This window comes from Labrus bergylta, chromosome 6 (assembly GCF_963930695.1).
Source record: "Labrus bergylta chromosome 6, fLabBer1.1, whole genome shotgun sequence".
NCBI classification, from domain to species: domain Eukaryota; kingdom Metazoa; phylum Chordata; class Actinopteri; order Labriformes; family Labridae; genus Labrus; species Labrus bergylta.
Genome location: NC_089200.1, coordinates 26572598 through 26599183, shown reverse-complemented (window position 1 = coordinate 26599183; position 26586 = coordinate 26572598). Strand labels below are relative to the sequence as shown.

Genomic DNA, 26586 nt, shown 5'->3' with positions numbered 1-26586 from the left:
AAGTCAAGTTTATTTGTATAGCACGTTTAAAACAGCCTCAGCTGACCAAAGTGCTTTACAGACAAGGTGTAAAACAGCAATAACAACAAAGAAAGACATAAAAAATATATATTGAGAGAGAGAGACAGACAACCGACCACACTAACATTTACACCTACGGGCAAATTTTAGATTCACCATTTAACCTTATGAGCACGTCTTTGGACTGTGGGAGGAATCCGGAGTACCCGGTGAGAAAGAATAACTTGGTCTTTGGATAAGCTAACATGTGAATTAATCTGTGTTATCCAGTGCAAATTTAGCATGTGTTGTTGTTTGAATCTATAAAATGTGCTTAACAAAAATTGACTGAATATTAATAATGCACTACCATAACATATTAAAGAAGAAAAATTCATGGTTGATGAAATCAAGAGTTACACCTCACAGGTCAAGGGTTGGACTTACAGTCATTACAGAGTTGCTGCTACAGAATTTTTGCGGCCGTCTACAGCAGGACTCTTATGTGCATTTTTATATAAACCGGGCATTATTCTATCTTTCTTCTGGCTACAAAATCCCAAAGATAAACAAAACAAAACCAACAGCGGCATCCCACAATACCTTCTGATTTCCCTCCCCCATCTGTGGCTCTGAGCCTCAGGCCTGCTGGCTCATTTTGCAGATTTAATGCTTGAAAAAATTTAGGTCACAAATATATTATTTTTATTTTTGGTATTAAGTTGTTCTTTAAAACAACTGAACACTTTAATTTTTTAGTGCCCAGCTGTTTTCTGATATGTTCCTTGAACAGGAGGACTCAGAAATTAATTTGTTGGAGTCTATTTTTAGCTGCAGATTAATACATCATTCTGGCTGCAGGACAGCCTATGTTGGATTGAATGAATAAACTACAGTGTCTTATTCCGGTCTTCATGTGCATTAGTGTTGTTGATAGCTGTGTGTTCTTTCATTTCTGGGGCATTAATGGAGCTCTGTGATACTTAGGTATGAGCTGTATCAGGCTTCAGATAAATACAGTGCTTGTATTGGAGAGAGATTCATTGTTGGTTTTGGTCTTTTCATGAGATTTTTCTGCCTAATCCTTAAAGGGAGCTCATTAAATACTACCAACACCTCAGTGGCAGTTTATTTCCATATCAGTGAATATCTTAAGAGGCCAGGGAGAATAAAAACACAATCTCCCGAGAATTCAGAACACACACTCTAATTTCCGTCTCCTTGCTTCAGAGCCACTGAAATAAACGCAGGCACACGAGATGACGTGAATTATTAAAGTGCCGGCTGAATCTGACATGCAACTGTCTGCTTTGTTGGGTTTCTAGGGCGATCCTGTGTGCACGGTCTCAGTACTTCAAAGCCATGCTGAGTGGGAGTTGGATGGAGAGCTCCAGACAGTGCATCACTCTGCAAGGGTAAGACTTGGTGCATCGGCATCCTCTAGGAGAAAGTCACATGGATCGGTATAGTATAGTAGACCTCCTAGTCCTCGCCTGACAATTGCACATTTCATCTCTGAACAATACAGCTGGATTCCTGCATACGCTGGATTCATTATTCATGCCTCTGAACAGAGGTGACTCTGTACAGTAAAAGGGGTTTCACACACAATGCCATTTGTTCTTTTCTTTTCTTTTTTTTAACTCAGTTTTTATTTAATTTTTACGTGTTATACAGCACAAAAAAGAAGGGAAAAAAGCACAAACTTGCACATGAGAAACAAAAACAGTACAGGAATGCATGCTAAAAAAACAAAACAAAAGCAAAAAAGGCAAGGTGAAAGAGTCACATTTTTGCAATATTACATCAAAACAGAAGGAGTCAGGTTTATTGCCATTTGTTATTTTATTTTATTTTTCACACACACACACACACACACACACACACACACACAGAGCCACACGCAGCCACCCACTGCGAGGAATCTCAAATTGGCTCGCTCAGATTTCCACCAAGCAGGTTTTTTGTCATCTCTCAGCGAGGCACAGAAATGTTTCCTGATGAAGAGTCCACATCACCACCACAACATTCCCCCCCCCCCCCCCTTTTCAGCGGCAGAAGCAAATGAAGCCCGCTTTTTCCTCCAGGGAGAGACAGTGTGACACTCGCCTCAGTGTTGCTGATCTGAGGGTAACGGGGGAAGACACTGCTGTCAGAATGGAAAGCGGCTGCATTGACGAGCAGGGGGGAAGTCCTGTGAAGTGGCCCTCAGGGCTGCAGCCGCATGGGCCCAGTGCTGCATGATATATAGATTTTGTTCACAGCATTCATAGTTTGTGTTTGCGTTCATTACAGCAAACGTATGCAGTGCAACAAATTAATTTACAGTGTTGTCTGTGATATGGGACAGTTCAGTGTAAAATATTTTGTAAGACAGTTTTTTTGTTAACTGTTTCAGCTTAGGGCCGGACGAGATGGAGATCCTGCTTCAGTTCATGTACGGGGCCATTGTGGATCTCCCGCATGGAGCCAGTGCCAGGTATTGTTTGTTAACAGGTTGACTGATATTGATGGCCTTAAAATGAAAACTTTTTTAAAAGGTTATTATTTGGGCCTTCCTTTACCTTTATTAGATAGGAAAGGTGAAGAGAGACAAGAAATTATTGGAGGAGAGAGAAGGGGGTGACATGCAGCAAAGTGCTGAGGTCGGATTTGAACCCACAGCCGCTGCCAAGTCAGCACTATAAATGTCTGAGTCGGCGGGGGTCGTGCTGTTCGTTTACATGTCTTGCCTCTGGTTCTCCAGCAGCGTAATATTGCTCTGTGCCTTGCTCAAGAGAACCTCAGCAGTGCTCAGGAAGTGAACTGGCACCTCTCCGTCTACCTGATCTATTCCATATTTGGTCCGCACCAAGACTTGAATCGGTAACCATCCGGTTCCCAACCCAAGTCCTTACAGACTGAGCTTCTGCCGCCCCCAAGACAAAGATGTTATATTTGAGAAATCTACAACTTTGTTGACTTTGGAAATAAAAGAAAAAGCTGAAAAACAAAGCTGCTGTTGACATCCGGCTGGCACTGTTAAAAAGATTCAAAGGAGATTCATTTAAATTAAACAACAAAGCGTACACTACCTGATTGAAACGTGAAAGTTAGGACAGCTTAGCGTTTATTGAAATGATTAGTTTAAGACTGGAGAATATTAAGCAGAAAGAAAACATTGTTTTCATTGGGAACAGGAATAGTGACATAGGAACGTTTCATCTGTTATTGCTCCTAAAATCAGGGTCTAACCTGAACTACCTTCCTTAGTGAACAGTAAAGGTTTGATCTGTAAGCCAAGACATCTCTGTCATACAGCTACAGCAAGCAAACTGACTTGTGTTTGATGTCTCCTTTCCCACAGTCAGGTCGTGTTGGCAGCAGACATGTTGGGTTTGGAGGGACTGAAAGACGTGGTGGAGATGGTTCTGACCAGAGACTACTGCCGCTTCTTCCCCAAGGTATCGAAGATTTCTAAGGCTTATATCCTTTCTAGAAGTATAAAACCTGGGGCCCTTTCATCATGCAATGGTAAATGGACTTGAGCTTATATATCGCTTTTCTAGTTTTCTGATTACTCAAAGCGCTTTTGTGACGCAGGTCACACCTACACATTCCCACAGTGATGGCAGAGGCTGCTAGTGACCATCAGACTAACAAATCACATTCATTCAGAATCAGAATTGGGTTTTATTGCCAAGTACATTTACACATACAAGGAATTTGACTTGGTGTATTGGTGCTAAACAATTAACAAGGAAATAAAGCAGAACTAGCAACAACTTAAATAATACAGTATAAGAAGCTATTACAATATATAAAATAGAATTTAAAAAATATAAAAACACAAACTGTACAAAAGGTGAAATGTAGGAGCTGTGTAGTGGACTATGAGAGTGGAAAAGTGGACCATTCATACGCTGCAGACGAAGCAGCTGGAGCAATTCTGGGTTACGTGTCTTGCCCAAGGTCACATTGGACATGTTGCTAAAGGAGCTGTGGACTGAACCCCTGACCTTCCAGTTGAGAGACTACAACTCTACCAACTGAGCCACAGCCATCTCTAACCATCCATACAGCCATCCATTCGTATTTTCATTCATTGGCTTATCTAATTTGGCTTCAGAAAATATTTTTACATTCAGTTTAAGAATCCTTATCAGGAGAGAAAAGTAGGATCGGTTTGTATTCCTACTGATTCCTCACCTTGAAATGGAGAGTGCTTGATGTGATCCACAATTACTTAACTTTTATTGATCTATTGATCCTGAGGTAAAGATATCATGTTTCTACTATTTGTAGAGACTGTGAATCCGATCTCTACTGAGTGTAGTGTTCCTAAAGATCAGAGATTTAGCAACACATGAAATATAACAGCTGAAAAGACGAAGAACAAATCCATTTCTATTCCTCTGGCTTACACTTGATGATTTTGTTCAGGGCCTGCTTTCTCAGTGTCAATAAAAATGTTATTTCTCTTTTCTGAAAATCTTTGCAGTCCCATTTTACAGAGTGTAGGTTGTTTGGTAAATTGTCTTTTAAGCATTTTTGTGTCACAGAGCCCTCCAAGCATCACTTGTAAACAAGAGTGTGAATATAACCTCTTTGTGGTTTTCTTCTTCTTGTGTTTGTAGCCGAATGATGGAGTCCAGAGAACAGTTCTCGAGTGCCTGTCCCTCACACACGCCTTAGGCCTTCAAAACCTCCACATGTTGTGTAAGAGGTGAGTTTCAGCACTCGACACTTAATGAGAAAAAAAAAATGCTTTTAATTGATTCATGGTCCGACATTTTAAGTTGATGTTAAACTTGACCTTTTCTAATTGTATTCATAATTTGAAGGGAAAAAAGTGCAACACGTACCAGTCTGTCGCCTCTGCAATTTACATCTGCATCTTGTTGCTAGGTTACCATCCAGTGGGTTCATACTTCTTTGTCATTATGGACCCTAGGGTTAGATTAAGTTCTATGAAGTAGTTGGCTTGTGATTAAAAAACAGATTTATTCACGGCAAGTAACAGACATAAATTCCTCACAGAAGCTCTTACACAATATCTGAAACTCCCTCGTGGATAGTTCCTCTTCAAAAAGTCCCCAGAACTGTTTGGTCTGGCCTGCACTCACACTGCTCCAGGACTAACCGGGCCCGAGCAGTGTTACCTCTTGTCCATAATGTCGGAATATAACGCATGCATGGCTTTAAGTGATCATGAAGCGTGCTCAGTTTACAAGACAGGCGGACTCGAAAATAAAGAAAAGAAAAAGGGACACAGGGTTGAATCCACGTCCGCACATTGGAGAACAACACAGAGAACATGACAGCTACTTAGCTGACTTTGAGGCTTAATTTGAGTCTTTTAAGCCAGATACAGCCAGAACACTCCGGGGTTATTCCATAATGAAGGCTGTCCACGTTGTGTACCAGTGCTTGTGCTTGTGCATGAACTGTAACACCTCTTGGAAGTGTGATCGGAGCACTGACACTGGTCAAACGAACTGGACTTTGGGGGAGAATCGTGCTTAGTCACGGTACAGATTGTTTAATGTGAGTGCACTCTTAAGCCTAATTTCATAGACAGTAGTAAAATGCCTGCATTAAGAAATGGAAACCTATTAGATGGCGTGTCTCTTTGTGTTTTATATTGCTGCACAGCTATTATCACTTTCCTTTCTTTTCGTTCGAGTGCACACAAACTCTGAATATTTAAATTGGAGTTGTTCGAGTTATCTTGTGATTGCTCCAAGCTAACTGTGCACTGCAGTGAGCGGACAAGAAGTGTGTGAATGTAGGTCAGGTGGAAAGGATGTGTTGAGAGTGACTGTGAGCTGGTTCTGATTTAAAGGTGGGTGTGTGTGTGTGTATGTGTGTATGTGTGTGTGTGTGTGTGTGTGTGTGGGGTGGCCTTGTCAGGTTGTCTCTGCTGATTTTGATGAGTCACGAGGGTATGACAGTGAGCGGCGTTGCATCACTGTGCAGCAGTGCATTGCAGACATTCTCATCCATTCTCGTTGCATTTTTCTAGCAACACTTTGTTGACCGCTGCTTGGATTGTCAGAGTCCGATCACAGTGCAGAAACACAGGAAGCTCTCCGTCACTTTGTCTGAGTGATTTCAGATAAATGGTCAAACTGCATAGAATATGAACTGTTCTGTTAAAATAAAAAAAAGCCAAAAGCAAGCTATCCTCTGTGACTATTTGATTTGTATTTTTAGGTGGGTTGCTGAACATTTTGTGAAGACATGGTGTGAGAGGAACTTTTCCCTCTTGTCCCCTGAGCTCCAAAGAGCCTGTCTAACAGCTGTAACTGAAACAATGGTGAGTTTCTCCCTCCCACACCGTCATTAGCTTTATTCATGTAGTTGCAAAAATACCGTCAACTCATTCTGCAGTGTTTTTCCACAGGAAGGAAATCCAATCATTATCTAATTAAAGACGACCTTTATTCAATTGTCAGTTATTAAAGAGGCACTAATTTAGTAATAGGATGTGCATGTAGACAGATTGGGAGTGATCCAGCCTTGTTATTGATAATTACATCTTCAGTCTGTCTTTCGTCACTGCTAAGGAGGCTGGCTGGATTCTGTGAGTACAACAATACAAGTGTACTATTGTTCACTCTTGGCAAGTATTGAGAACCTGATTCTGGCCAAGAACGCTTACACAATCCGGGGACTCCCTCCGCTGATCGGTAGGTCCTGGCCAGGAATAAAAGAGCAGCAAACAAGAGAGGCGAACTCTCAAACTAACAGACTGAGGTCTGGATTTGTAAATATTTCTATTTGGAGAAATAATCTCAAACTATATTTCTCTCTCTCTCACTCATGTCCACGCCTGCATCATAATGTCACTTTCTCCACTAGCACAGCGCTGTTGATTACTTAACCTGTATTCAGTTTCTCTGTGCAGCTCTCTAACAGTAATTGCCAGTTGCAGCTATAATAAGTGAGATGAAGAAAATGGGTTTTGGGGGCTTATAAATCAAAACGGTGATCATTGCATCATCAACAGTGAACCTTGGGAATTTCCAACACTGGTATCTGGAAAACTTGACTATTCGTCATCTAAGGCCATATAGAGAATATCTGTAAAAGTTTCAGTGCATGTTAGACTTTCTGCAGTGCTCAACTGAGATTTGATGAGTCATCCTATATTTTGAGTTTATATGCAGGGTACCTTGCATGAAAAAAGACCTGAAGCCCCTTGTCTAAGGTCAAATTAATAATAAAAGCGCTGGCTGATTTCCAGCAGGTCAAGTGATTACCTGCACTTTTTGGGACGATTGTTTACAAAGACAATGGCGGTTGCAGATCTGCCTTTACTGACAATTTCCACATAGCCTGTTCAAAATAAAACTTGATATACGGACTCATGATCGTATTCTTCATGACTTAATCAACATTACATCAAAACAAGCACCAAATAGACAACAAACAACCTCATAACGACAAAGCAACGTATTGTTTTTAAGTTTTTCTCTGTATTCCCGCGTGATCTTGAAGTTCTCCTGTGATGCGAGAACAGTTGCTCATGGCTGCGCTCTGCTGGGCACAGTAAAATGACTAAATACAAAAAGTTATTTTGCTGTTTTTCTGAAGGGTTAAGTTCATTTGACTTGATTTTTTTGTTCTCACCTTTGAGAGAGTTTCATAAGCTGATAGATGTTTCCATTCAGACTGTGCAGAACGCAGTGACCATGCTCTGTGGCTCTGAGCAGTTGCTCAGCAGTCTCCCCGAAGTCAAGTGGGCACAACAGGTCCAGAGTCTCGCTTCAGAACTTCAGGAGGAGAGCCTCGGTGTTATTGTCCAGAATCTCCCCAGAGTAATTCACACACAGGCCTTCAGGGACCTTCGCAGGGTAAGGCAGCGGTGTAGGCGTGATCATGCGCTCTCTTTCACTGAAATGACCTTGAGAAGTATTCAGCTTCGGTTTCTATGGTTTTCTCTCACTCTATTGTATATTACGTGTCATCACAGAGGGAAGAGTTCACGCGAGAGCCCACGTTACTGAAGAAGCTGTGTTCAGCCATCAGAGAAGGTGCGACTGTGGAGAACTGCTGTGATCTTTACACGGCTGTGTACCTGCTGTGTGGAGAGGACGACGACTCTCTCCTGGAGCCTGGAGGGCAAAATCAAGAAGAGGTGAAATAAGCACATTCCCCAAACTCTTGGTCTTTTCTTTTATATTTCATCCATTATATTTGTGGTGAAGTTTCCTTTTTAGTCCTGATCACTAAGGCCGGTCTGAGTGGTAAACCTGAATGGTGACTGCGTCAGAAAGTAGGATTTCGCTCTGCAGTGAAGAAAACAATTTCATCCACTTTTCTAGAGCTTTTAACCTCTTCTCCTCGTCTACCTCAATGGATGCAGTTTGGACCGACTACCGTCCACCATCTAACCTCTATTAGAGATCATAGAATTGGATCAAAACTGTTGATGACGCAAGACTATCAAACTCACAATGCAGAGTAAAGCCCTGTGTCCACCTAGTGTTTTTTTTTCTTCAGTTGTCTTCAATGAGGAGAGATATTTGCAGCAGCAGGCGGCCGCTCAGAGAAAAAGCACAGCACCCAGCGTCTTTTTTTTTTTGTGAGCGCTCCACCTTATTTTTTGTCCAGCCGCTCCGAGTGCTCAAGTTGAAAATCTTTCAACTTTTCAGAAAGCCGCTGTTGACGACGATTACTTTTATCTGCTGCGGATCTCGACCACACAGTAAAAAGCAATGGAGCAGTGTCAGTTATTCAGGGGCTGTTGTCATAGTGATAGGAGGGACTTGCAGCGCAGTTATTCTCGGCGCACAAATGCTTCATGCAAGTGCTCCCCGGTGCACAGTCAGCACTTTTCTGCCCATAAAAAACACTGGGTGGACACGGGGCCTAGGACTGTAAAACACTGTGGACCGTGGGTTGGATTCTTTTCTCCGCTCTTCTGTTATTTATTTAAGTCGGTTTCAGTTTAGTTACATTTTCATGTCTGTATGTGTGAGGATTGTGAGCTCTTTACAGCCATTAGAAAAAAGAAATAATGCTTCCAACAGAGTCATTACTTTCATTAACTTAAATCCTCTCTCGATTCACCAAAACTCTGCGGTTTTACACCTCACATGCCGCGTCCATATAGCTAAGATTTGTAATTACACAGTATGAGCAGGAAAGCAAACCACAGGTGTGCACACAAGTTTCCCTTCCCTTTAGAGACGTTTGCTCTCTGATAGTCTATCTTATTGAACCAGGGTTACTTTTATTATCTAAAGACCATTGTGTGCTATCCTGGTCTTTATCATGTGTGCTTCTCTTCATTTTGAACACAGGGTAGTATTCAGCTCTGGAGGAACACACCATCACTTTACATGTCTTTCAGACCAAAGCAGGGACCTCAGGGTAAATATGTGTTCAGGGTTGGTCTGAATGGATCAGCATGAGTTGCTCTTATCCAGGATGTGATAAAGATCTGACTCTGCTTGGCTTTGGTATCAAAGGGTGGACAACGGTTTCTTTAACCATTACTGGGTAACTTAAACATGTTATGGTGAGCTTGGTGACATCTTGGGTTTGCAGTCTGACATGCATTCGCTCTCAATCTTTATCACAAATGATTATGTATTTTTTATTTTATTTTTTCCATAGATGTTGCATACATGTTTCATAGATCAGCACTTATTAGTCCTACAGTTACACATCTTTGACCACGCTGTCTGCTATGTTGAGTGTAAAACATTATAATTTAAATCCATCAAAGCTATCTGAGGATGAGCTTTGATGACCGATGTCATCTGCCCTTTAAAAAGATACATTATGATTTAAATTGGCTGAGCCTTTAAAGCAGGCCTATTCAACTGGCGGCCCAGAGGCCAACTCCGGCCCACGAATGACCTCAGAGTGGCTCGCAGATCAGTTCTATTTACAGTTAAAAAATAAATCAGTAACAAACAGGGGGGGCAACTCGTGAATGACTGTCATTGTTGCTACAGTAAAGTGTTAAAAACAGCAGAGTGCTCCCGTTTAATAGAACATATTTGGTCCTGTGCTCGCAGCCTATCACAAGCTTGTGTTGTTGATGGGAAAAAAACGGCTTTCGCACATTGTACTGCTGTGGTGGGCTTGTTGTCTGGACCCTGGTTCCTTAGCTTTCTGAAAAATGTGGCCCTCTGAACAATAGAGTTGAATACCCCTGCCTTAAAGCATTGTCTTTCAATGATGCAGATCTCAAAATAGCGTTAACTTGAGTAAATGTTTGTGCTGCTGATTATATAGACAGAGAAAATTCAGCTTTTGTAGTAAGTATTACAAGTATTACTTACTTAACAGTAAGTATTACAGTAAAATAACCTCCCTGCTCCTGTCTAAATTCAATGACGTCTTGTCAATTTATTCAGAATGACACAACAAAGTACAATGTGTCAAATGTGTTTAATGCAATCCTTTGTCAAACATCATTTGCAGATCTGATTTAAGAAAAAGAAGTGTTTTAAATCATGCATTTTCAACTGGCCTGCTGTCCTTTTTCCTCCTTGCCTTTGCTGGTGCAGTGCAGCATATCTTGGCATGATATTACCACCTGTAATCAAGGATCACATGCATGCCACACTTTTAAAAAGGGAGAGCTTTAAAAGTGGAGAGCATGGGGATCCTTGGTGTTGCAGATGTCTGCAGTTTGTCTATTTTAATGGAAGTACAACGTCCGTTCTTCTCATAAGATGCCTTTAAACATCAATGTTTGGGGACTCTTTTGTGCTTGAGAGTTCATGCATAGACCTGTTTTTTGAATTCTGGCATATGGTGGTTAAGTATAAGCTGTAAATGTTGCCGTTAAAGCCTCAAATAAACTGAGCACTTTGTTGGATATTGTCAAAGATCACTGTGAATCCAATCAGTCAATAGTCCAATAAACAGTTAGGAGATTACAAACTAACAACATCAATTGTGTGGGCAGGAAGGGTAAGCTTGTGAGATGACTTCCAGGGGAAAGTGACCTGGCTGCACAAGTTAAAGCGCATAAATACCGTACAGTATGGCAGAATGGATTAGCTGAGGGGAGACTGTGACGTGTGCCAGCAGGCTTCACTAATCTGGCTGTGTTTCAGCTGGTCAGGGGTGTGTGTGTGTTGTCAGTGCAGCAGAGGAGGTGGAGAAAGCTCCTCCTTTCTGTCCAGCCCTGTTTCTCTAATCAGGCGTGGAGGCAGGAGTATGGGCATCGGCCACTGACATCACCGATTCACTGAGGGGAGCTCAAGTGGATTCTGCAACAGAGACGAAGGGGGAGGGAGGGACAGAGCGAGGGAAGGAAGGAAGGAAGGAAGGAGGGAGGGAGGAGTGAGGGGTATTTGTTGCCATGGCGAAAGGTTTTTCAAGCAGCTGCTGATTCGCTTGTGCTGTAGCGCACCCCTTTCCATTCTTCTCCTCTGCCTCTCTCTCTCTCTTCTGTGTGTCTGCCAGCCGTTCAGGCGAGAGATTTGTACGCTGCGTGGTCGGCTCTGGACCTTCCTGCTTCAAACCTTTTACGCGGTCCGCCACACGCAGGGATGGGAGACCCTTTCTTCCAAACACAGAGAAAGGATACTTGCAGGTAAGGAAGGATATTGTTGGTTGTACTCTGACATAGGATATTCATGCTGCGGTGTGTGTATGTGGATGTTTTTCTTCCCTCCCTAACCCAGCTTTGCGCTGAAGCAGGGGCTCTGCATCACCAGAGATGAACCAAAGCCCTTGTAGCGTCTGCTGTTGGCTGATTAAACATTAAATGGCTTCTGTCGTCACAGCTGTCTGGACACTACTAACCCATTTTATGTCCTGGCCAGTGCTGATGTCTTAAATTGTTGCTTTATACAAGTTTTTTTTTTTTTTTTTCAAACGTCTTGAGTGGACCTTGAACATGGTAAAATGCACCAAACCCCGCCATGCATGTGTCAATGGGTGGGAGTGTGAGGCAGAATTCCAGCTTTGTGGGTCTGCACATGATTAGAAGCTGCCACAAATACAAATAAGATGCAGTTCCTTCACTGCTGAGCCAAATGTTGAAATATCCCTGCATGAATAATTTACTTGGCTGGAATCAGTGCGTGCCTATTACTGGTACATGTCTTGCAAGTGTAATCGGATTCCAGGTCTCTTGCAGAAATTCCAGATTTATATATTTGATAGAGTACATTTTATTGGATTTGCTTTTGATTGAATAGATAAAAAGTCGTTTATATACGAAAACTGCTTCTGCTTTGTTTGGAACGGTCCTTTCCAGAGGTTGCTGTCTGATCAATGCATTGATGTGCTGTTTGTTTTCTAATGTTCCGAGGGTAAACACAGGGTGTGGAGAGGAGAATTTGTGAATGAAAAGGATGACTCCTCTAGTTCACATAAAGAAGGATCGTGCAGTGTTTTGAAAGAAAACTGCTTAGCCTCTCTTAATCTGCCATGAATAATCTTTTTTGCAGGCGAACTCCTAGATGTGCTGATTAATGGTTCTTTCTTTTTGTCATGTGTAAATAGATGCTATTGATAAAGGGGACAACCGAAGACTCGGTAAAAAGCCTGTATTCACAAGCTCACAGGTAAAATCATAAAATATAAATCTATAATCATCCATGTTATTTGTTGATCAAAACTCCGACTTTGACTCAAGCTCGATAATGGAAATGAGTTTCTTTTTTAGCTCAGAGAAATCTGTGTTTCTTTAATCCCTGACAGTGATTAGAGTGTTTTGCCCGTCAGATGTCATGTGGCATAAACACACCCCACCCGCACAGTGAAAAGATACAGTATGAAATGAGCAGCAGGACCTCTTTAAACAGATGTAAAGCAAAGATAAACCAGGCTCAGGTGATCCAGGGAGGGATTACTGGGATGGTAGGAATGAGTGGTTTAGAGCAGTGGAGCTCCCTCTTTACAGATCTCACAGCAAGTGGTCTGATGCAGTTAAACTAAACTTCTGTCTTTAGGCTGTTTGTGCAGATTCTGTGAAATATTCTTTGAAAGGGGCAAAATGTAGAAGATGAATCTTAAAGTGTCATCTACTTAATTCATGAAGAGTGAAAGCAAACTTCAGATAACTAAATATATAACACAAGATATGCTGTATTAGGGCTTTGAAAACAGTTCTCAATAGACTATGTAGACGTGCAGGTGATGTAAGACAGCATCTTTTCTAGTGGTGTGTCCCAGTGGTTTGAGTTAATCTGCAATAAAAGCTTTCAGTTACATATGACTGGACTCGGGCTATTTTCTGATTAATCCAGTCTCATGGGTACATGATTGATGTGTTTTCTTTCTTTTTTTCTCCTCCAGTCAAGGGCTGTAAAATGCCCTTTATCTGCACCTGAGAGCCCTCCGGTGAACAGGACCCCGAGGGTGTCTGACAACACAACTTTTTCCTCTCGCGGAGCTGCATCAGCCATGAAGTCTGATGGACTTGGGACAGCAAACAAATCAGCTGAGGGTCACACATCCAAAGCAAAAAATGTAAAGAAACCAGGAGACCGAAGTGTAGCAGCAAAAGCAAAGACAGCATCAGCTGGAACGCCTGTTGTCAATGGCACAGGAGCTGCGGGGGCCAGGCGGGATGTAGCAAGTGCCAATGGCCTCAGAAGCTCGCATGGGGCTAAGGAGCAGGAGAAGAAGCCAAACCCAGGTGCACGGCCTAAAACATCTCCCCCGAGCTGCACATCTACGAGCCTTAATGCAACAACGAAGGCACAGAGGAGCTCAGCAGGAAAGTCTGACAGCACTGCTGGCTCCACCCAAGCTCAGCCCAGCGCTTCACCCTCATCAGGCAGCGCCTCGCCAGAAAACGGTGCCAGCAGCCCTCGCAATGATACCCACTCCATTCCAGGTTTTCCCTCTTTATTGACTTCTCTTCATTTAATCATGGTAACTGACACCACTTACAGTATAGGACATCACATTTGCCCAGCTGAAGTGTCTGGAAGTTCAGACGTAATACTGTAGCTGGAATAAGAAAAGATCTGCCGGCTAATTAGTATGATGAATGTTGTGCTGTGACCAGGAGGGATTTTTAGAAGACAAAGGCAGTGTCATGTATGAATGTTGATTTATCAGGATACAGAGCACATGAGGGCCGTCCTTGGCAGACTGCTGGTGTCAGTGTACAAACTGACTGCGGAGGTCAAAGCCCCATACAGCTGTCACACAGGGGGGGTGTGACTGATCACTTTGAGCTTTTGCAGTGAGGATGGTTTTAGGGAGGAGGCGTAATCCCCACTGATGTTACACTCCACGGCTAATGTGTGCCTCAGCTGTCTGTCCTGCTGGTTCAAGCACAGCATGAGTCTTTGTACCCCACCCTGAACGAGACTTACTGACTTACTGTTTTGTATCCCAGCTATACCCTGAAGATTGTTTTGTTATTTGCTAATTGAAGGGTCTAGTTTATAGGAATAAGTGTGGTTTTGGTTGATGTTCTCAAAACTGCCTGCCATGACAAACCTATGGTTAAAACTTGTGCATATATGGTTTATTGTCTGTGTTTTAGGTGCGAAGCCCAAACTGCAGGCCAAGGCTGTGAACAAATCTCCTCTGACAAAACCTTCTCAGAAAACAGATACATCAAAGACCAGCAGGTAAGCTTTACTACAAGCATTATGCCGTATATCAGTGTGCTATGAAACGTGCGTATCTGGCTGATCACAGCGTACACAAGACCGGGTGTTGATAAGTGTGGCGGCTGGAAACGATCGTCATTTAAATACCACGCCCCTATTTATTCACGGCTCAGCTGTCCTCGCCCCCAGAGTTTACGGCATGGAGATACTTAATACGCCAAAGAAGAGAAATGAGATATGACCTGAGTGACATCATAACAGAGAGACGTAAAGAGGAATAACATTGTGTTGTCTGGTAGCCTGAAGTGTAGGATTAAAGAGCTTCAGAAGAAATACGCCTGCACGGAAATCTCAATAGCGTTGGTGTGGATAACCGAACTCCAGCGGAGTTTTTAATAATTAATTTAACATCCGTGTAATGTACATAATCTAGGCTATAATATAATCACAATTTTTTACTTTTAAAAAACCTAGGCTAGTAATATAGGCTAGTGTTGCGGGTCTTAAAAGAAGCAGCTCCCGGACCGGAGGACGCCAGCCGGACCCCACCTGAAATTATCCCAGATCGAGGAGCGAGTGGCTTCTTTCATCAGTCAGCCTCAATATCAGGCACAAGTGGTACAGGCGAACCTGCATCTGTGTCGGATAACATCGGTTGCACTAACGGGCTCCGTGCTCGCCATTAATGAGATTTTAAAAGAGATGAATGAATGCCTGAAACGTCCTGCATCACATGAATAAAGTGTTTGATCAAACGCTGTGCAATGTGCACTTCTCATCCGATTAGCCTACTTTCCAAACATAAGAATTTAACACTTACATAAAAGAAGGTCCTGACTCCGTCTTACAGCCCCCCGGATTTCTTTATTCGTTATTATGTCACATGTAGTCTCTGGCCTATGTGCGTCTGCTGTGCGTTATTACGCATGAGGCACACCAGCATATTATTGATGATTTAAATCTCCGGACATACCGATTAGTTATGATCTAATGTTAATGTTCTGAATTCTTAAATATTTAATTTTCAGAGGCTAAAAGTTGTATTTAGTATCTCTGGAAGTTTTTATGTCCTTTTGAAGTAAATGTTTGTAGTTTTTCTGTTTTAATTTGTCTCAGTATCTTCTGCAGTGATATTCCTGTGCGCTGAACGTTTAACATGTATTTACTGAAAGCAGCCTCTCTAATCTTTAATCTTTAAGTAAATCGATTAAACAAACAAATATTAATCAAAACATACAAATTAATAACTAACCTGACAGCTTGCGATGCTCAACATTATTTAAAAACCAATGTAGCCTACAGAGATCGTTTGAGGTGGAGCGTAATATAAAATACATTTGAAATATCTTATCTAACAGTAAATCTGTAAACCTCTATCTATCCGTCTTAACAAGCACTGTTATAGTATGATCTAATGATTCTCCGACACAGACAGATTCGCTGCACCACAAGTCCACACTGAGTTGAAAACGTGCGTACCCAAGCTGAGACCTGGCGTGGGATTTGAGCGTACCTTCCGCTCACGTCCAAATTGATAAATGCCGAACTTTGCGCGGAAATGACCGTACACCCATTTTTCTGCCATACGTGCGTTTGATAAGTGAGGGCCAATGTGTCTAAGATTGAGAGGATGTGCTGTGCATTAACATTATTCTTGTTAGTACTCCTCCTTGGTATCAGCAGATAGTTTGGTAACGCGTTAGTCCTGCCCATGGTTCTGATTTGCATACAAGGGGTTATTTGACAAGTGTTTTTTAATACCACCGTGCCCAAAGAATCAGTCAACTCTCTGGAGAGCACAGATTCTAAACAACATGATCCAAGAAAGACCTTGAAAGAGGGGGCTGTAGCTCCGTCTGTGGGGACTTGAGTTTGGGACCAGAGGGTTCCGGTTCAGGTCCTGGTGCGGACCATGTTATGGAAGTTGGTCTGGTAGCTGGAGAGGTGCCTGATCACATCCTGAGTACCGCATACCCTGAGATGCCCTTGAGCAAGGCACTGAACCACCAACAGCTCTGGTTTGCGTAGCAGTGTGTGGCAGCCCCACTCTGACAGCTCTCCACTAATGCAGGTCCACAGGTCCTGTTGGTGCATCTTCTGTCCTATGTGTGTGAGAAGCATGTCTCTCAATAATAGTGTGAACCAGAATTTCCCTCGGGTTAATAAAGTACGTAAAAGAAATCTAACTGAAATAAGTTTAGGGGAGTTTCTCTTTCTAAGCAGATAAAAAACGCAGGTTTTCAATCATTGCCAGTTCATCAGTTAACAAATAAAGAAAAATTGACTCAGTTAAGATCATTTTAACTAGATAACCCACCACCCTCTACATCTGAGACACATGAAATGTGTTTGTGTACCACCATGGTTCAGCAGAGCTTTCCACATCTATGGATATGTATATTATACATCAGCCCTCTGCCTCCTCACAGCATTTCAACATAACTGTATTGTTATTGTATGAGCCTAACACCTATACTTCCAACTCCATTTGCTGAAAGTCTGCAGGACAGAAACAAACACACCTTATGCAGCACATTCAATCAAACAGTGCAAATCTAAAGGGTGTTGCAGCACAGTGTCACCAAGCTTTCTTTTGACACCTCATGTGGCTGTCATGAGGATGAAAGCAGCTGTGCAGTGTTCACCGACAAGTGTCTTATCCATCGTTCTAAGATGTTAAAAATACCTGTTTTTACATCAGCTTCATCCGAGCTCCATCTGTCCTGGAAGCACGTTAATATTTAATCTCGATGGATGGACCTTGTACGTGTAGCCAATAAATAGATGATAGCGTGCCCAGTACTGAAGCATGTTGTGTGCATCTTTAGTTTCCCCCCTTTTTGAAGAAGCAATATCATTTTGGGGTTTTCTGGATATGTGTGCTCGAGCCTGCTGATCTTAAGCATGCTCCTTCTTAGTGGAATACGTTGCCTTTAAATATCAATCCTTTGTCATCATTATTTAAAAATGTTTTGTTTTCTCAGCTTAAAACAGATTGCTTATGTTTCCAGTAATGGCAGCACTGTTTGTTTCCTCTACGTAAAGACTGATCCTTTTCCCTCTGTGTCTAGTGTAGGGTTGCAGTGGTTGTTGTAGTGGTCATAGTCGTATCTTGTTCTGTAGGTTGTGTCGCTGCATTGTCTTTTGTATTGCTGTGTAGACTCTTTTGTTTGTAAATGTCTGTTTGGGACCCCCTTGAAAAAGAGGTGATACACCTCAAGGGTTTTATCCTGATATAATAAATTCCAGTTAATAAAGTTAACAGAAAGATTGTGCTTTTTGAAGGCCACTGAACCACCCTTTAAACGGAATTGACCTAAACTACTGTACATGATATCTTTTATAACCAGATGTGAAACATAATCAAATATGGCAATTCATGAAAGATTTCACGAAACTGTGACGAGTTAACGCTGTAAAATGTCACATTATTAAAAACCAACCGACCTTGGCCACAAACACAATCTCAAACTTGAACAATGTTTCTCTCTGAAACTAGGGAAGAACATCCTTCCCAAGGACACAAGAAACGACTTGAAACTCTTCACATTGATAATCACCTCACGTCTCAGAGGCTTGACCTTGACTGAATGGGAAAAGAAGCCACCTGCCCCCTGCTGGTGTTAAATATTAATGCAGGATTGCTTTTTCCTGCTGCTCCTCTCACTAATGTTTTTATTGATGATGTGAGCCACAATTATTTATTAATTGAGATGCTGTTGTAAAAGCTTTTGTGGTGACTTGCTGGTAGTTGTTTTATGGTTCTTTGTCTGTCCGCAGTCCTACCAATAAGGCGAGTGTGAGAGAAGGTGGCAAAGTGAAGACTGGTGCAAGTGATAAAACGTCATCTGCAGTGACAGGATCAGCAAGAACAGACACCAAGGGAAGAGGCACGCCAGACCACCAACGTGAGACATGCAACGTTTAATGGATTCAAATATCTCTGATTATACTGTTGCCATGTTTTAAGGTTCTGTTGTGTTCTGTCTTCTGTTAAGTCCACAAGCATGGGTCCTCCCTGAAAAAGCCAGCTTCCCCCAGAAAAGAGGACAGCAAGGACGGGTTGAAATCCTCAGCACCAGACAAAGCAGCCAGTGAAGCTCCCAAAAAGAAGATCACAAAGCCCACTTCAGCGACTGGAGCCTCAGCTAAATCCAGCGCTAAGCCAACAAAACTCTCTCCGGCCCCCTCCAAGCAATCGTCTGTTGTAGCCACAAAGTCTGGACCAAAGCCAAAAAGTAGTACAGAATTATCTGCGGAGAAAGCTCCCAAATCTGGAGCGACTGCCAAAACCTCAGCTGCTACTGCTGCCGCCTCCAAGAAAACAGGAACTAAAGGAAAAGAGTCGGTGAGTGGCAAAGGTTTAGAGTGTAAAGCTGAGCTGGCTCCAGCTGAACACACTGATGATGCTACAGTGCATAAAGATAGTAAAGAGGTAAGACCCTCTGAGCAGCCAACAAGCCAGACTGGAGGGGATTCACTCAGCTCTGAGCAGAATCTACAGGAGACTGACAGACAGGAAGATAACACTAGTAGTTGTGCAGATCTTAAATTGGGTGCTACAGCAGCTAGCAACACCCTCAATTTTCAATCTGCTAAAGCAAGCACCGTCAAACAGTCTAAAAGTAAGGTCAACAAAGCTCACATCAATGGAGGGCAAGTTCATGAGGTCAGCTCTCCAAATTCCCCTAGAGACATTGATCGCCCCGTAGACACCCCCTGCAGCATGGGAAGCACTGACACCCAATTAGAGGACTCTTGGAGCGCAATCCACCACCAGGTCACCCCGGAGTCTGAGACGGGCAGCACCCACACCACCTCCTCTGACGACATCAAGCCCCGCTCAGAGGACTACGACGCAGGAGGCTCGCAGGACGACGACTGCTCCAACGACAGGGGAGTTTCAAAGTGCGGTACAATGCGCTGCCATGACTTCCTGGGCCGCAGCAGTAGCGACACGAGCACCCCAGAGGAGTTAAAGATGTACGAAGGTGGTGCAGGGCTGAGGGTGGAGGTGCGGCTGCGTGGGCGGGAAGCAGAGACCACCAGCGAGGAGGAGGGGGTGAGACAGCGTCCTCGTTCCTGGTTGCACAGGGAGGAGGTTCATGTAGAGGAGGAGCACTCGGAGGTCGAAACCACTACGACTGTCAAGAGCGTCCCCGACCCCCAGCTCTTCTCCTCAGAGGAGGAAGAGGAAGATGACGACGAGGAAGCGACAGAAGATGAAAGGTCTGAAGTTGAGGTGATTCAAGGTCAGGCCCCTGTGCCGCCAACTGATCCCTCACCACACTTTCAGGGGATCATCAACCTCGCTTTCGATGACGATGGTGCGGAGCAGGATAACGATCAACCCGATTATCAGTCCACCTCTAACTTCCGGCGGTCGGTGCTGCTGTCTGTCGACGAGTGTGAAGAGCTGGGCTCAGAAGAGGGCGGCGTCCAAACCCCACCTCAACAGCCTGATGACGCTCTGACCCCTTGTGATGTTTTCGAGTCAGACTCCATAACTCCTCAGTCCACTTGCGCCCCCATAAGTGATCAACAGAACCACCTTGAGAATGGCGGTGTGAAGCACAATCTACACAACGAGGAACAGGAAGAAAAGTCCTCCATATTCCTCACAGAGATCCAGGAGCCTGTAAAAGAAGACCAGGTTAAACACATCCAGGTGGATGCAGTGAAGTCAAGTGCTCCTGTCCTGGACTCTGACACCAGAGACCTCCCTCCTCAGGAGCGCCCATGCCACCTGGATCTGCGACACACTGAACAATACAATGGAGGGCCGCGCAAAAATCACACCTCAGAGAGCAAGAAGGCTGATTTACATCTAGACTTAAGTGAGCCGCAGCTGACAGGGGACTCTCCTGTACATGCTGCACAATCTCCAGCAGGTAAAGTATGATCTAAGGACCCTTCTTAGACCCCAAATCCAAACCCATCTCTTATCCTTAAACTCCATAAGTGTAGGTGTAGTGTATCCCTGCAAGATCCATTTTCCTCTGCTCGAATTCTTAAAGCTTACCAACACCTAAGTATACCTATCCCTCTTTCAGAAAAAGGATATCATTGAGCAAACTAGTTAAGCAACTAGTTATAAGTACAAGTTCAAATTCAAATGGAATCATCCTACTTCCATAGCTCAAAGCTTTCTCTCATGACAACCCATCGATTGTGTAGCTGTTGTAGATTTGAATTTGCAACATTAATATCCTTTTAAAGATGGAGATCGGTCTCATCAGAACCAAACTGTACGTTTTAAACAACTGAACTACCTGTAGTCGCAGGCGTTTAGGCCTCGGTGTCTCAGTTCTCACGAGAAAGGGAAAGCAGTGTATTCTTTACTAAGACTGATCATAAAATTGTACTTGTCCAAAAAATATCTGCCTTGCAAAAGGCTTGTGACATAGTTATACCAATGCACTTTTATGTACATAAAAAAATAAGATTTTTTGGATTATTTTTGTCGTTTCTTTTATGCAGTGGATCAGTTGTTGGCCTTTCTAAGCCATAAATAATTTGACATAGTTAAAGGTGCTATGTATACATTTTAACATCACTATATCTTTATATCTTTATTTTTTATAATTACCAATGGGCTATGTGTATCAAATAAAGCTGACCGCTTTGGAAAGACAGTTCTGATGCACTCTCAGGTTATTAAGAACATTTCAACCCCAATAGGAATCATGAGACATTGTCAATCTAAGCATTATCTTTTTTATTTTTCCATGCAGAGTCAGCAAATTATGCAAATCTGTCGAGGTAGAAGGAAAGTCTCGCTCTTCAGCCGCTCCACAAATGGAGGTCGATTTGAAGGACTTAAGATGTTCAAAATAATTCAGTGGACTCCTTCTCAGACATGATCTAAAGAAAGTACTGGAGCACATGAATCACTTAAAGCCAATTTAAATTGGTGCAAAGCATTTGGTGTGCTCCAGTACTTTCTTTGGATCCTGTCTGAGAGAAGGAGTCCACTGTTTGTTATGCAAATCTGTGTTGCTCCTGTATATGTTTTTAATTGCACAGGATAAATATTTAAATTTAATTAACACATACTAATCTGTTCTGTGTGCCATGAAGCCCGAAACAATTGTAGCGTAGCTTCTAAAGATCAGTCTCAGCTTCTCAGTGATGGTCTTTCTGTTCATATAGTTCTTTTACTAACATCTCAAAATGAATATGAAAAGGTTTCTTGATGCTGAAACATTATATGTAGCACCTTTAAAATGTATGTTCAGGTAAATAACAAGCAATTAATGATTCATTTTATTTCTATAGAGTAATTGGCTGACTTTACAGTCAAATAAAATGTATAAAATCTAAGACATTAAACTGCCACTGCTAACTCACAAAGGTGTGTTATACTTGGGAACTTTTCCCTTGCATCTCCTTGCTGTTTTTCTTTCTTTGAATTTGAGAATGTATTTGTTCCTTTTTGTTTTCTTATTTTATTTTTGCACTGCACACATGCATGCTACTTTCTGAATTTGTCATTCCCTCATAGCATTCATCCTTGTTTATGTATGTTTTTATTTTTTTTGGAATCCATCTCCGTTTGTCATACCCAGTAGACTTGTGTCTAGACGGATGCTGTCCAGTTTTTAAGACAACCGTTTTGTTGTGTATAAGCTTTTGTTCAGTAGGTTTATGTAGTGTCAGTAGCCTCCTCTGTAAAGTATGTGATGTGTCTCTAGAGCAGCCGTCAGGGTTTCTGCCATGTCTCTCTTTTTTCCACTCATCACATTCAGGAAAGGAAATCTTTGCTGCACCAGTAGTGAGGGTCTTACTCCATGCAAACATGTAAAACATTTTGTTCTCAACATCAAACGGTGATCTTTTCCTTCATCTTTTGCTTTTTTTGGGAATTGTCAAAGATAGAAAACACAAAGAATGTCAAAAGAAAACTCAGTGGTGTGCCATATTTTTTTGTGCTACCAAGCGAAGCACTGTTGCTTGCGTTTTTAGTTTCATTTCTTGGTGACGGTATTAAAGTCTGTAAGAAAGGTCTGGCCGTCCAAAGGCCTGCACGCAAATCTCAAAACATATCACTGTTACTTACTGACGAATGCAAAACGCACTGGTGCTGGCAATGCATGGCTTACTTTGTTCAAAGAGGTGGATAAAGAGATGCACTCAGAAAAGCAATCCTCTGTTCACTACCTTTGAGGCAACTATGTAACCTTGATATCCATATTTTAAGTAACTGGTGAGTTTTAACCAATTACCATGTGACCAATAACATTTCTGCCCACCCCATTGGCTGTCCTCACCTAGGTATCTTTACTGTGGAATATCTTTCGGGACACAGTTGCATTAAGGGTACACTTCAGTTCTCAGTGTTTTATTGTAGTAGGCCAGTCTAGTCTTTGAATGAACAAAAAAAAAGATATTTGAAGGAGTGTTTCAGTTTGTCATTTTGCAGTATTGTCAATTGCTTTTAGGGGACAATGGTTGTGACAGATTGGATCAAAGCTGCAAACATGACCGTCGACCGTCCAAAGCCCTCTCTCCCATTTACGAGATGGATGTGGGAGAAGCCTTTGAGCACTGCTCGGACAAGGACAGGAATTTTAAACTGAAGACAGAGGAAGAAAAGCTGAGAGGGGACCTTGACAAAAGCAGCGAGTTTGCAGAGGGGGACTGGAGCCTGCTCAGGCAACTCCTTTCAGATCACGAGTCCAATCTGGGTGTCATAAACCCTGTGCCCGAGGAGCTCAACCTGGCCCAGTACCTTATCAAACAGACACTGTCCCTCTCACGTGACTGCCTGGACTCGCAGGCCTTCCTGTCCCCAGAGAAGGAGACCTTCAAACGCTGGGCGGAGCTCATCTCGCCCATGGATGACTCCTCCACCAGCATCACAGTGACAAGCTTCTCCCCAGAAGACGCTGCATCTCCACAGGGGGAGTGGACCATCGTGGAACTGGAAACACATCACTGACTGCAAAGAGGAGAACCTGCTGGTCAGTTAAAGCCTTCTCAATGAGCACTGAAAGTCTATACATCAAGTTTGTCTTAATTTATTAAAATTGGTCTCTCTTTATTTGCACACTGTAAAACTCTGAGCTTTTCAACAACCTATGTTGCATTCTCATCACGCCCTTTGGACCGTTTCTTAACACTAACGGGCTGTTCTGCATGCTGATATTTTTGTATGTTTGACTGTTGAATTGATGTTGCTTCAAATCTCTAGAAAAGAATAGAGTGAGGAAAAAACATGGCAGTGTTTTTGGTTGACTGACGTTTCTTAAAGAAAAATATCAGCCTACTGGCTTGCATTTAATGTCTTATTGAAAATAAAGTTGTGTTTCTGGGAAAAATTAAGATCGTTCCATGTTGTTATATGGCACACTGATCTAGGTCCAGGTTTTGCGTATTTTCTTTTTGATAGTTTCGTAAATTCTACCTATTCTGCCTTTGTCTATACTTCAATAGACGTGTTATAAGTCATTATATTAGTTAATGTGTTTGAAGGAGGCACACAACTTTTCCACTAACCTGCTTCTATAGCTGCTCACTTTTGTTAGAAACCTATGTAGCACAGTTTGTAACTAAACTAAGCCATTTAGTGAAATAACATACACAACTATAAAATGTTTTTTATTTCAAGAACCATATAGCTCTGCTGACAGTGTATTGTTTTATTTGTTTCAACGACAGAAAACATACCTCACAGGACAGCAGAAAACATCTCAATTCAAACAATCCAAGTTTTATAGTGGACTAGACGCTTTTAAAAAGTGTGTCCCGTAGGCCTATAGCTTTGGTTCAATGTATAAGCCCTGAGTCAGTGGTGTCTGACATTGTGGTTGGGGTTAGTATTAATATCTATTAATAACTAGGCTATTATAATGATTTAATAACTATTCCTAACTTACGACTTGCTTTTAAAAAAATGTATTGCTGTAAGAGAGCTTGGCTATTATTGTGACATGCGCCCCGAAATGAAATCTTTGCATTTGATAATATGTTTTCCTGATTAGTGTAATCACTTACACCTGTCTGTGTTTAACCTGCAATGACGACACCGCTACCGCACAAAGGTAAATAAACTAATATTTAATCAAACGATCACACCGCCGTATGTTGTAATCTGGCCTAACAAGTGAATACACACCTGCATCACTGAAACAATAACTACTGACAAAACGCTGCTTATTTGATGCTGTTATCAGTGCAAAAGTTGTTTATTTACCAACAAAAACACCTGAACAACAGAAAATGTCACAGACTGATACCACAGCGGCCTCTCGTGGCTTCTTGTTGTCATGACGACATTAGCGCTCACGCTGCGTTCAAGCACAGCAGCACAAGCAGGATAAACATCGACCAAACTAAATAAATGGTAGGTTTTAAGTTTTATCTTCAAAAGTGAATTATTCTGCTGCCTTTTAGCAACCATGGCAGCAAACGGAGAAACAGCTCCTCAGTGGAAAACGACCATTATAGCCAGCTCTTCACTCCGGGTAGGTGTTTGAAATGTTTAACATTTTGAGTTTGATTTTACATAATTTAAGTGTTTTCTAGCTTTCTAGCACTAACACTGCGAACAAAAAACGCAGTTATGCGCCAATGATAATAGTTGTTTAAGTTTTACCTCGTTGAAGTTGGGCTTTAACCGAAAGTAAGAAGTTATATTATTTAATTTACCTTTTGTTTTCTTCCAGAATCACGATACTAACCGGATGCTAAGTGCGCAGCAGCACAGAATCAGATTTTCAGACAGTGTGGAGTCCGGAGTCTTTATTTTTCCTCTCTCAGGTAATATTTACAGTCTCTGCTCTCAGGTAAACCTGCTGTATTGTCTACTGTTTGATATATGCATGCACTGTATACAAATATACATATTAACCTGAACGAAAGGTCCTGTATATGTTTTATAATGTCATCACTTAAGACATAGTTATAGCTATTGGACTCTTGAAACAGTCCACAATGTCTTGTCAATGTTAGCCTACACTACACAAATAATGCCATGTTGTGTTTACTTAAATAAATAGTTGACATTACTAACTTGTGACTTTGATAACTTGTGTACTGCAGGCACTGCATTTCTGTTGGTCGACCCTCAAGATCTCCCTGAGCGTCTTGAGGAATCTGGACTCATTGAGAGGATAAATACATTTGTGCAAGTTCATCGGAATAGCTTCCTGCTTCTGTTCGCCCCCTTTAATGGGACAAGGGAGATGGAAATATTTACAGTGATTCAGCACAGGTATATATGAGTGGCTGCATTATGTCTTCATCAATGAATCCCAAAGTTGATATCTTAACCATGTTAGCTTGCAAGCTTCTTTTCCTTTAATAAAACTAATATAAACAGGATTTTTGTTATCTCTGTCACCCTTCTTAAAACTGAGGGTTTTATTTCTCCTTCAGATTCTTTGGCAGCAACCTGAGGATCCTGCCTGTGCGAAACAACGCTGAGATCGTCAAAGGAATGTTGACAGTTGCCAAGGTAAGGACAGAGGCAGTGCAATGAAGTTATTTGGTGTAATAAAAAGCCATTATGTCCTGATTTTTTTAAGTAAGCCCAGGCTTCTGTTTTTTTTGTTATCTACAGGCCACCAGTAAGCCTCATGTTGACAGTGTCCGCAATAGGATGTTTCTGGCTCGGGCTCACATCATTGAAAGCAGTCCTGTGTGGGAGATGTTAAGAGATATGCCGTAGAGCTCAACAGGTGATGCAGCATATTTTCACACCTCAGTCATGTTATCTGATGATACATAGGAAAAGGTAAAACATGTGTTACAATATAGTAGCACAGTTTGTTCTGTTTTCTAGATAACTATATGCTGTAAAAAAAAATCACACTTAACATAATGCATGTATTTCTACTGGTTAACAGATCACTTGAAATAAAACTGTGTATTAGTGTTATTTAACCCAGTTTTCTGAAATGACACAAGAGCCCATGGAGCCTTTGTTTGTTGTTTAATTTATTTTTAATCAAAACTGCATAAAATCCAGTTATTAATGAAAAATAAAAGTTTACCTAAACTATGAAAATACAACATTTAAAAATAATGAAATTTTAGAAACATAAACTAGACA

At 42.0% G+C, this 26586-nt stretch overlaps 2 protein-coding genes across 5 annotated transcripts in view; both read left to right on the top strand.

The window, feature by feature from the left end:
- Positions 1–23855, top strand: part of btbd8 (BTB domain containing 8) — a 32714-nt gene extending 8859 nt beyond the window's left edge. For all 3 annotated transcript variants that reach the window (XM_020630652.3, XM_020630642.3, XM_065956077.1), the window contains exons 6-19: positions 1326–1415; positions 2399–2479; positions 3347–3443; positions 4617–4705; positions 6196–6298; positions 7656–7838; positions 7958–8122; positions 11416–11545; positions 12463–12524; positions 13258–13801; positions 14462–14549; positions 18312–18439; positions 18530–20422; positions 22973–23855. In XM_020630652.3, coding sequence (XP_020486308.2) covers positions 1326–1415; positions 2399–2479; positions 3347–3443; positions 4617–4705; positions 6196–6298; positions 7656–7838; positions 7958–8122; positions 11416–11545; positions 12463–12524; positions 13258–13801; positions 14462–14549; positions 18312–18439; positions 18530–20422; positions 22973–23472 — 4153 coding nt within the window. In that variant the 3' untranslated portion in view covers positions 23473–23855. The remainder of the gene's footprint in view (positions 1–1325; positions 1416–2398; positions 2480–3346; positions 3444–4616; positions 4706–6195; positions 6299–7655; positions 7839–7957; positions 8123–11415; positions 11546–12462; positions 12525–13257; positions 13802–14461; positions 14550–18311; positions 18440–18529; positions 20423–22972) is intronic.
- A 147-nt stretch (positions 23856–24002) lies between these two features.
- LOC109981733 (protein SPO16 homolog) lies at positions 24003–26412 on the top strand. 2 transcript variants are annotated; one of them, XM_020630664.3, is made up of 5 exons: positions 24003–24997; positions 25199–25292; positions 25575–25746; positions 25911–25989; positions 26095–26412. In XM_020630664.3, the coding sequence occupies exons 1-5, from the start codon at positions 24932–24934 to the stop codon at positions 26200–26202; spliced, it is 519 nt and encodes a 172-aa protein (XP_020486320.2). In that variant the 5' UTR covers positions 24003–24931; the 3' UTR covers positions 26203–26412. The 2 variants fall into 2 exon arrangements, with proteins under 2 accessions (XP_020486320.2, XP_065812150.1); XM_065956078.1 differs by having other exon boundaries at positions 26069–26412.
- The last annotated feature ends 174 nt before the right edge of the window (positions 26413–26586 follow it).

Excerpts from the sequence above, each read along its gene's own strand:
- LOC109981733 (XM_065956078.1), top strand. The coding sequence starts at position 24,932 with ATGGCAGCAAACGGAGAAACAGCTCCTCAGTGGAAAACGACCATTATA. Across the intron at positions 24,998-25,198 it reads TAGCCAGCTCTTCACTCCGG|AATCACGATACTAACCGGAT; the intron begins GTAGGTGTTTGA and ends GTTTTCTTCCAG. Across the intron at positions 25,293-25,574 it reads CTTTATTTTTCCTCTCTCAG|GCACTGCATTTCTGTTGGTC; the intron begins GTAATATTTACA and ends TGTGTACTGCAG.